We start from the raw sequence: 11,643 nt of genomic DNA on the forward strand, positions 1-11,643 counted from the left end.
AAAAAGCTCTGTTTCCATCCGTCCTTCTGCTATCCCAGATCTGACCGTGGGCCTCAGTCTGACAAGATTCTCTCTTGCTCCTGTGCTCAGACTCTTGCTGTAGAGACTTCTTGGTATGTTCATCTCTCTAGCATACCTTAGAATACCCTATCCTTACCATCCCTCACTTCAAGTTCTGGAATCCCACCCTAAGCTCATGCTGTTGGTCATTGTCATGGACCTTGCTGACAGATCCCAGGCAGTAAGATTGATGTCTTTCTCAACTATGGGTCCCATACCCAGGCTTCTAGCACAGTGCTTAACACACAAGGAGTGTTCCATTTACATTTGCTGAAGGAAATCAATGTCTAAAGCTCTGTGCCTCAGTTTCCTCATCTGTTCAATGAAAGCATCATAGAGTTTTGTGAGAACGAATTAAATGAATCTATGTAAAGCTCTTAGAAGAGTGTCTGGCACATGGAAAGTGCACTGTAAGTGTTGGTAGTTTCTGTTGTGTGTACAAGTGGAAGACCACTCTCAGGAAGACTATTCTCAGAAGCTGGGATTTGAATGCTATCTCTGCCACTTCTCAAATTTACGATTTTTGGTATTTGACCTAAACTTTTCTTCCTTTTTTTTTTTTTTTAAATTTTATTTATGAGGAAGTGTCCGACAGCGGCGGCAGCAGGCGGAGACTTGCACGATGGCCCCGGACCCCTGATTCTCCACATACGACTCTACCTGCCAAATTGCACAAGAGATTGCCAAGAAAATCCAACAGCAAAATCAGTATGAAAGAAATGGTGAAAATACAATCAGGCTTACCGTGACAATCAGAACTTTGTTGCAGAATCTGAAGGAAAAGATCACCCTTTTGAAGGACTTATTGCTAAATGCTGTGTCAACACATCAGATCACACAGCTTGAAGGAGACCAAAGACAGAACCTCCTGGATGAATTTGTAACTCGAGAGAGACTGCTTGTGGCATCTTTTAAGAACGAGGGTGCAGAACCGGATCTCATCAGGTCCAGCCTGATGACTGGAGGGGCTAAGCCAGGAGTCCCCAACCCTTGGCTCTTTGAGGAGCCAGAGGAGGCCAGAGGTTTGGGTTTTGATGAAATCCAACAACAGCAGCAGAAGATTATCCAAGAACGGGATGCAGGTCTGGATGCCCTGTCCTCTATCATAAGTCGCCAGAAACAGATGGGGAAGGAAATTGGGAACGAACTGGATGAACAAAACGAGATAATTGATGACTTTGCCAACCTGGTGGAGAACACAGAGAGAAAGCTCCGCACCAAGACCAGGCGTGTGAACATGGTGGACAGAAAGTCAACGTCTTGCGGGATGATCATGGTGATTTTATTGCTGCTCGTGGCTATTGTGGTCGTGGCATTCTGGCCCACCAACTAGTGACAGCAAGGGAACCGCCAGCTGTGACACCTGCCAGTGGAGACCTGGACACCTGCCGGTGGATGGAGAAAAACCCAGCACCCCAGTGGTACATGAAACTGCTCTCAATAAATCCCTCCCCAAAGCAAAAAAGAAAAAAAGATTTTATTTATTTATTCATGAAAGATGCACAGAGAGAGGCAGAGACATAGGTAGAAGGAGAAGCAGGCTCCCTGCAGGGAGCCGGATGTGGGACTTGATCTCTGGACCCTGGGATCACGCCCTGAGCCAAAGGCAGATGCTCAACCACTGAGCCACCCAAGCATCCCTGACTTAAACTTTTCAATACTTATTTTTCCATTAAAAAAATTGCATAACAATACTTGTACCTCACAGGGTTTTTTGCAAATTAAACGAGATAATATATGCTAAGTGCCTGGCATAGAGAAAGATGTCACTAAACGATAGCCAAAAAATGATTAATTATACTATTGTGATTATTTTACAAACGAGATGCATATGGTTAAAGCATTTTGGGTCACTTAGTCGTCTTCTTTTTTTAAGATTCATCTATTGATGGACATTTGGGCTGCTTCCATAGTTTGGCTATTATAAATAATGTTGCAATAAACATAAGGGTGAATGTATCTTTTCAAATTAGTGTTTTCATATTCTTTGGTTAAATACCCAGTATTGGAATTACAAGATCATATGATAATTCTACTTTTAATTTTTTGAGGATCCTCCATACTGTTTTCCACATGGCTGCACCAGTTTGTTTTCCCACCAATAGCGGATGAGGGTTCCTGTTTCTCTACTTTCTTGCCAACACTTGTTGTTTCTTGTGTTTTTTATTTTAGTCATTCTGACAGATGTGAGGTGATATCACATTGTACTTTTGATTTGCATTTCCCTGATGATGAACAATGTTGAGCATCTTTTCATGTGTCTGTTGGTCATCTGTATGTCTTTCTTTGGAAAAATGTCTGTTCATGTCTTCTGCCCATTTTTCATTGAGTGATTTGTTTTTTGGTGTTGAGTTGTATAAGTTCTTTGTATATTTTAGACATTAACTCTTTACCACATATGTCATTTGCAAATATTTTCTCCCATTCAGTAAGTTGCCATTTAATTTTGTTGATTATTTCTTGCACTGTACAGCAGCTTTTTATTTTGATGTAATCCCAATAGTTTATTTTTGCTTTTTTCTCCCTGCTTAGGAGACGTATCTAGAAAGAAGTTGCTAGAGTCAATGTCAGAGAAGTTACTGCTTGTGCTCTCTTCTAGGAGTTTTTTTGGTTTCAGTTCTCATATTTAGGTCTTTAATGCATTTTGAAATATATTTTGAATGTATTTTTGTGTATGGTTTAAGAAAGTGGTCCAGTTTCATTCTTTTGCATGTATCTATCCAGTCTTCCCAACACTATTTGTTGAAGAGACTGACTTTTCCCCATTGCATATTCTTGCCTCTTTTGTGGAAGATTAATTGGCCATGTAATCATGGGCTTATTTCTGGGCTCTTTATTCTGTTCCATTGGTCTGTGTTTCTGTTTTTGTGCCAGTACCATACTGTTTTTGATCACTTCAGCTTTGTAGTATATCTTAAAATCTGGGGATGTGGGTGCCTGGGTGGCTCAATGGTTGAGGGTCTCCCTTTGGCTCAGGTCATGATCCTGGGGTCCCGGGAGTCCCGCATCGGGCTCCTCACAGGGAGCCTACTTCTCCCTCTGCATATGTCTCTGCCTCTCTGTGTCTCTCATGAATAAATAAATAAAATCTTAAAAAAAAATCTAGGGTTGTGATACCTCCAGGTTTTTTCTTCTTTTTTAGATTGCCTTGGCTATTTGGGGTCTTTTGTCATTCCATGCAAATTTTATGATTGTTCTAGTTCTGTGAAAAATGTTGTTGGTATTTTGATAGGGATAGCATTAAATCTGTGTATTGCTTTGGGTGGTATAGATATTTCAATAATATTTGTTCTTTTGATCCTTATGAATGAGCACAGAGTACTTTTTCATTTGTTTTTATTGTCTTCAATTTCTTTCATCAGTGGCTTATAATTTTCAGAGAACAAGTCTTTCACCTCCTTGGTTAAGTAGATCCCTCCCTTTGATATTCAAGAAACACCTCTTCACTTCTCTCTTCCTTTCCTTGAACATGCACTACACACACACACACGCATACTCACACACACACACACACACAGGAAGACATGGTACCGCTAGGGGCAAACACCCAGGGAAGGAGACTGTCAGAGCAATGGGGCTCATGGGTTGATTTGATCTTTTAGATTTGAGAGAGAGTGAGCATGAGCAGGGGGAGGGACAGACAGACAAGCTGTCTGTCTGAGCTGGGAGCCAGCCCTGGGGATCCATCCCAGAATCCTGAAATCATGACCCAAGCCAAAGTCAGATACCTTACTGACTGAGTCACCTAGGCACCCCTATGTGGATTTGATTTTAATTATCTGAGGGAACTCTGGTTATAGTATCATCATGGAGTTATTTATAGGGAAGTGTCCATGTTGGAGGGATATTCTGGAGCGATTATGATGGAAAAGCCACTTTACTGGTGAATGTGAGATAAGTAAAGCAAACAGAAAGGGGCATCCACAAGATTCAGCTGGAAGAGTGTGGCTGCTGTTCAGTACACACAGCTTCCTCGGGAGACCTTGGTGTGGAGGACTGCCATTGTCCCCCTCCTATTTCCAGGTCTTTTTCAGTCTTCCACTCCCCACTGCCTTCACACATGTCACCCTGCTATTAGAGCCCAAGCTCAGTCCACTGTGGCAGCCTCCCCTAACCCACTGCAGGGAAGGTGCCATGACTCAGTTTCTAAACACAAATAGGAACCAGGGTTTTAACTTGTTTTAATAGAAAGGAGGGAGAAGGGTCACAGGTGAGATGTATACAGGGACACTGCCATGATGGGGAGAGGTGGGGACAGGGGCTGCCTGGCCCTTCTCAAGTGGGGGCAGTCATCTAGAAAGGACAGGATGGGGTTTAGCTCAGCCACCCCCCTACTGCTTTCCAGAAAGGCCCTTCTGTGATGAGGATGTTGGAGATAGGACATTCTGAAGACTTCACCTTCCCCCATGGTCAGTATCAGAATGGCTCACTGTAGTCTGCAGTAGTTGGTAGGTAGCTCAGCTATGGCCTTACCCTGAGAGGTGAGTGCTTCATTAAACTCTTAGGTAGAAATGTTACAGGGACATGGAAAAATTAAGATTGGATGGCCCCTCAAAGGCAGTGGACGAATGTCAAGTAAGGCTGTAGGTAGTACTGACATTTAGGACTCCAGGTAGGTCTGTCTATACCTGCAGTAGGACACCCCGCACCCCCGAGGTGAAATCCAGGTCTATTTTTCAGTCTTGGGATGCAGTAAGAAGACCCGAGTTCCAGGTGCCTTTAACATAGAGAAGCCCTCAGAAGAAGACCTGAAGTCTCCAGGGTTTCTTTGCTGTGGGAACCAGACTCTGAGACAGGTGACCCCAAACCCTGCAGGGCAGGTGAACATGAATACCCTGCTATGCAGGCAAGCTGGGTGGGATTACAGACAATGTGAGGAGCAGCCAGACTGGTTTCAAGCTTATGACCTACCCGTGGAAGACAGATTTCATTTTGTAACAACTGTCAACTGCCCCACCTGAGCCTTTGTAGAACGGCTGACCGAGGGAGTTTGAAGAGATACCTAGCCATTTGAGCCTCAACTGTCACTCCATCACCCAGCCCAAACCTTCCCTGACACACAGAACCTAACTAACACACAGCAAAGCTCTTCACATAGCAGGCCAGGGACTGAGGCCAGTGTGAGCTCTCAGAATCAGCATCTGAGAGGACACACCAATCGGCTGTCCTGGGGTGACCTGTGTGGGGACAGGCAGCGGATGAATGTGAGGTGAGAGTGCAGGCAGGGAAGGAGGCTCTGAAATGGGACTAAGTCTTAAGTGAAATAAATGCCAGTGCCATTAACAAATACGCACCGTGAGCACAGATCTGAATGCATCTGGAGTGTGTATGTGTGTGTGTGATTTGAAGAGCTAAGGAAAAAGGGGGAAAAAATGAAAAAGAAAAAAATAATAAAAGTCCTTTCTATCCCTGTAACCATTAGAAAGAAAATGAAGTCCAAATTGCGTTCAGGGCTGCTGGGACAGAGGAAGAGAAGCAAGAATGGAAAAAACAGGCCATAAAGATGCCAGGGCTGCTTAAGCAGAAACATCTGTTGAAGTCATAAGACTCGGGCCTGGTCAGGCTTCTAACAAACCCAGGAAGAGGAGAGTCTGTGCTGGCTCAGGACGATCCTCGTCCGCCCCATGCAGGGCCCCTGGGACCCGCATACGTGCCGAGGAGATACCTTCTCCAGGGTTCTGCCTGGACCTGGTGTCCAGCAGGAGAGGAAGGGGGGAGGAGAGGCGTCCCCAGGTCAGGAGCAGTTTTGAGCATGTATTTATTTAAAGCTTTAAATTCACTGGGGTAGCCTGGTGGGCCACATGTGTCAACTCCTGCAGCTGAAAGAAAAAATGAAAGTGGGGGAGGAGAGGGTCAGTTGCTGAGCTGCACAGGATGGGGGAGGGGCGGGGGGGGCTGTGCTTGCTATCTGCAAATGGGAGACCACTTTCTTGTTTGTGGTTTTCTGCTTAGGCCAACCGCCTAAGGCTCACCTCTTCTAACAACTACAAGAACGACAGCTAGCGTAGTGCCCAGACAGCGTTCTCTGTGCCATACTCCTCATAAGTATCACCTCATTTAGTCCTCCAGCTACCCATCGTCCCTGGGTCCCCGGAATGGGTAGAGACTCGCATGGCATCTTCAGAATTGCCATCCTAGGAGGAAACTGAGGCTGAGCCAGGTTAGACGAGCTGGCAGGTAACCAGCCAGAACATTTCAAGGAACACCCAGGAGCATTCGTGGTCTCTGCCCCCCTAAAATAATTAAAAGCAGCATCAGCTGAGCACCGTTGGGAAAGCAGCTCTGCAAACTGAGCCCAGCCTCCATGGAGACCTCACGGCTTCAGCGGGCCCCTGTGGCTGTGTGTCCCAGGGCTCTGTTACCTCAGCACAAGGGAAGAAGAGGGAGCTATGGCTGAAGAACAGGCAACACACAACAAAGGGAGGGGGGTCAGTGCTCCTCCCCAACAAGGACCAAACGCTATCGTCTCTCAAGAAAATGTAGAGATGGTAAAAGAAATGAAATCCAGACTCTGTATGCTACTAGCTTGTGGGAAACAAAGTACCATTTATGAGGCTCCATTCCCTTTTTTTAAATTTATTTTTTTATTGGAGTTCAATTTGCCAACATAAAGCGTAACACCCAGTGCTCATCCCGCCAAGTGCCCCCCTCAGTGCCCATCACCCAGTCACCTCAAACCCCCACCAACCTCCCCTTCCACCACCCCTAGTTCATTTCCCAGAGTTAGGAGTCTCTCATGTTCTGTCACCCTCACTGATTTTCTCTCCTTTCCCTTTATTCCCTTTCACTAATTTTTATATTCCCCAAATGAATGATGAGGCTCCATTCCCAAAGATGCTGTGTGAGTCTCCTCTTCCTAGAAGTCCCTCCTCTCATGAGATACCACCTCACACCAGTGAGAATGGGGAGAATTAACAAGGCAAGAAACCACAAATGTTGGAGAGGATGCGGAGAAAAGGGAACCCTCTTACACTGTTGGTGGGAATGTGAACTGGTGCAGCCACTCTGGAAAACTGTGTGGAGGTTCCTCAAAGAGTTAAAAATAGACCTGCCCTACGACCCAGCAATTGCACTGTTAGGGGTTTACCCCAAAGATTCAGATGCAATGAAACGCCGGGACACCTGCACCCCGATGTTTCTAGCAGCCATGTCCACAGTAGCCAAACTGTGGAAGGAGCCTCGGTGCCCATCGAAAGATGAATGGATAAAGAAGCTGTGGTTTATGTATACAATGGAATATTACTCAGCCATTAGACACGACAAATACCCACCATTTGCTTCAACGTGGATGGAACTGGAGGGTATTATGCTGAGTGAAGTAAGTCAATCGGAGAAGGACAGTGTATGTTCTCATTCATTTGGGGAATATGAATAATAGTGAAAGGGAATATAAGGGAAGGGAGAAGAAATGTGTGGGAAATATCAGAAAGGGAGACAGAACATAAAGACTCCTAACTCTGGGAAACAAACTAGGGGTGGTGGAAGGGGAGGAGGGCAGGGGGTGGGGGTGAATGGGTGACGGGCACTGAGGGGGACACTTGATGGGATGAGCACTGGGTGTTATTCTGTATGTTGGTAAATTGAACACCAATAAAAATTAATTTATTAAAAAAAGTAAGAATTTGGACAATAAAAAATTTTAAAGTCATTAAAAAAAAAGAAGTCCCTCCTCTTGACCTGGCTCTGCCTGTCTCTTCCTTCAGCTCCTTCCCCCACCTTCATCCTGCCACAAGGACAACTCACCGCCCTCCTTTCACATGGGGGGCCAGGAGAGAACTAGAGATGAAAGGGACAACTATTGGTCAAGGGTCTATGGGTCCTTTCAGAAAATACAAGTGAAACAGCAAGAAGGCCGGCTGAAGCCTCAGCTCTGTGGAAGTAGATGATATTAATGTTCCCTGAGCGATCAGCTCTGTACTGCTAACATTTACTAGGTTGGAGCCTACTGGTGCTGGGCCCCCGCCTCCTGTCAACCCTTTATGACAGATAACATCACCTCTGCTTTACAGATGAGGGAACCGAGGCTCAGCGAGTGTGTTTCTGTGCCTAATGTCACACTGTTACTGAGTGACAGAACTGATATTAAAATCCGTGAGGTCAGAGATGGAAGCACCCGTACATTCTCTCCTGAGATCAGGTGCGTTGCAAACTCCAATGTGCCTCCAAATACCGGGCTGTCTTGTTAAAACGTATTCCCCGATTAAGGGTAAGGGCTGAGATTGCCCTGAGATTGCATACCCATGGTGATGGCCATGCGCAGGCCCCAGGACGACTTTGAGAAGCAAGGATCTGCACCCCTCAGGCTTTCTCAACCCACGCTGTCTGTGCCATCCGGGCTGGCATTTCTCTGCCTCTTCAGTGTAGATTTGCCACCAGAACAGACCGAAAAACCACCTGTGCCACCCAGTCAGCTAAAGCGATGCACCGAATTACTGCTAATCATTCCATTCCTCCCCATTACCAGGCTGAGTTGGAAAACCCCACCCCAGCTTTAGGTAAGAGAGGCTGGCAGTGCTGCTTCAGTGAGGCACAGAACCGGATGTCAGAGGACGGCTGCTCCCCCAACACCCCACCCCGGGCTGGGATAGGACTTTGATACAATTCTGTATCTCGGGGGGAATCTATGTGATGAAATCTCCCCCGGTTGGCCTCTCCAAAGAGCTGACAGGAATTTCCTGTTCAAACCAGCAGAGGAACTCGGGTTTGCTCCTCCAGGGCCAATCTTGGTGGGAAAAGGCACAAAAAAGCAAGAGGCAGAAGCTGCCTTTGTCTGAGTCCAGATGACGTGGGCTCCTGGTTCTGCTCCACTGGTAGCTGGGGGAGGGGGTCTTCTGTGGCTTTCTAGTTGCAGCCCTCAGGGCTGGCTCCCGGGTCTGAGGACAGATCTTTCAGTAAGGCTGCGGTGACCTGCATTCCACAGAAAGGAGGGGTGGGGAGAGGCTCTGGCTCAGGTTTGCTCAGGAGCACAAAGACAGGCTAGAAGGACAACCCAGAAAACCCAGCCCCTGCAGCCCCCTGACATGCTCCTTCCCGTCTTTCAGCAGACATCACTGAGGGCCTCTGGTGCAGGTGCTGTGCTGAGGCTGCACACGGCAGAGGCCGGGATTCCTTGGCTGTGGCCCCACGGAGCTCACAGCCAGAGGGAGTCAAGTTTTAAACAGATCTCTGGAGTTCCATGGAGTCAGTGCTGAGAGGGGGAGTGTCTGCGGTGCGGGGGCCCAGGTGGGGATTACAGGCTCTGGGTGCTGTTCCCTACCTGGTCACACAATCAAAAAATCCAGCTTTCCTTTCTCCAAGAGAAAACCATCACCTCTTCTGGTTTACTTGCTCATTCTCACAGCCTGGCAAACATGGGTCTCCTGTCTCCTCTGGCCAGCTTCCATCTCCCCCAACACCACCCTTTTAGGATCCTCTGGACACCTTGGTGAGAAACCAAAGACCCATATGGGCTTGTACACAAGTGGGCATCTGGAACTTAGCAGCATGTTGACTGGTGAGGTCCTTCCTTGGCCCTCTGCAAAGGTTTGCCTTGGTCAGGAATAAAGGGGTGTGTGGAGGGTGAAAGGTTGGGTCAGCCAGGGAAACAGAGGAGTGGCTGGAAGTGGATGTTGCTACAGTCTGGTTACCAGGGCCTTGTTACCACCCGAACTCCAACAGTAGTGGACAAATGGCAGCCTTTGGAAGGGGACTATTGTGCCTCTCTCCCTCCTCACCAGGCTTAGAGAGTTGGGATCAGTTTTTCTCCCCCTGAATTATCTCCTCTTCCCCGGGCAAGCGATGGGGTTGAGGGGTGGGGGTTTGGAGAAGTACTGATGGCAGCAGATTCATCATTAAAGGAAAAGCCCTACATGCTGTGGATGTCTTGCAGGGCGTGATGGGGTCTACAGCAGATGAGCAGTTGCCTTGGTGACACTAATGAAAAGCAGGCCTGGGAGAGGTCCAAGAACCCCCATGGGCTGAGTTATCTACCCCTTCCACTGCTCCCCTCGCCTCCCCACCACCAGCCTCAGATCAAACTCCCCGAATATTTGTAAAATCTCAACCAGAAACAGAGAAAGTCAGCCGCCCAGCCAGGCGTCTGCCCACGTCCTTCCGGAGCTGCTCGGGTGACAGTCTCCAACGTGGCTCATTATTCTAGTTTTCTTCCTTGCAGTGAGCTGGGCAACCAGACTAGGAGAGAAAAAAGAAAAAAATGTTTGCTCTGTCCTATCCTGGCTGATTTTGAATCAGGGAACTTACTTGGAGTTTAGGGGCCTTATTTTGGGCAGGTCACCCTGTCCCTACCCCTAATGTCCCTGGGCCACTCCCTGCTCCTCTGTCCCCAATCTGTTTTTTGCTTGCTCCCACCCTCTGTGAAGGTGGGGCTCCAACCTAGACCCTCCACTTCATTTCTTCTTGGCTGTGTACTCAGCTCTTTCCTACTCTGACCCCCCAGCTTTCCCTTGGGAAAGTCAGAAGGGGCACTTGTTTGATGCAAATCTGGGCTTCCAAAATGAAAATGCATGGGATTATGGGGATTGGTAGCAGGAGGAGCCGGCTGCCAGCTGCCTAACGTGGTGGAGCAGGGATTGGGCTTGTTCTCTCTGGAGAAAAGGGGAGACAACAGGGAATTGGGGCTGGCCTGAAGAAACTCTGGGTGACCTCTGATAATTATATTTTTCAGCGTGTTTTTTAAAACAGATAGCAAAGAACTTGAAAAGCATAAGGTGTATAGAAGTGAGCAGCAGCTCTGGACTCTGGGCCAGCCAACAGGGAGGTGCCATTTTCCATTTGATGAGTATATCATGTGATTGTCTCTCATGACTGCCCTATCCTCCCGGTGACACAGACTTCCGTATGGAGAAGAGCAGGGATTTGTGGGCAAGCCTCAGACTGGGTCAAGGGGGTTGAATGTAATTCCAACAGGTTTAGCCTGGCTATGTTATAAAACCTTTATCTTGGTTTTACCTTTTAAAAAAAATGAAGGTTGGACTAGGTGGTCTTTAAAACCTCTTCCAGTCCCATGATCTTTATATAAGAAGCAAAGAATAATAATGCCATATGGCATGAAGTACTACCATGAGTAAAATTCATTTGATCAAGTGTGGGTCCAGGTGATAATACAGGTGAGAAAGCAGGAGAAGCATTAACAGAAGGTACTGGGAACCTTTCATGAGGTTGGAGCCTCAAGTGTATCTTGAAAGATAAAAGGGATTTGGACAGAAATAAGGAGAAAGTTGAGCTGGGGGTAGGTCAGCAGATGTTGGGAGCAGGGGAGGAGCCTGGAGAAGGAGGCAAGCTAGGTGGAGTCAAGGTAGGTGTTGGGAAACACTGGAAGGTAAGGGTCAATAGAGAGGGTTGGTCCAGGCCATGGGGGAGGAGTATGAGTGTAGGAGAGACAGAGGCTCTCCTGCTTCTCTGGAGATCAGTGCACCTGCTTTGAGTGACTCCCACCAACACACAGCAGTGAAGGTGGGAGGAAACCAGGTTGGTAATTGGAGGCCAGGACCCTAGGACACTGGCTCCTATGGCCTCAAGAAGGCTTTGGGGTCTGACTCCCCAGAGAGAGTCCTCTTGTCACCTTTCTGCCAAGGAGGCCAGCCA

General features: G+C 47.4%; 1 protein-coding gene across 1 annotated transcript in view; it reads left to right on the top strand.

Moving 5' to 3' along the window:
• LOC129496320 (syntaxin-8-like) overlaps nt 1-3,316 on the top strand; it is a 44,621-nt gene extending 41,305 nt beyond the window's left edge. Inside the window, 1 exon segment of the mRNA XM_055304413.1 lies at nt 646-3,316. Within this exon segment, the coding sequence (XP_055160388.1) occupies nt 646-1,393 (748 nt within the window). The 3' untranslated portion in view covers nt 1,394-3,316.
• The last annotated feature ends 8,327 nt before the right edge of the window (nt 3,317-11,643 follow it).

Source organism: Nyctereutes procyonoides, unplaced genomic scaffold, assembly GCF_905146905.1.
Source record: "Nyctereutes procyonoides isolate TBG_1078 unplaced genomic scaffold, NYPRO_anot_genome, whole genome shotgun sequence".
Lineage (NCBI taxonomy): Eukaryota > Metazoa > Chordata > Mammalia > Carnivora > Canidae > Nyctereutes > Nyctereutes procyonoides.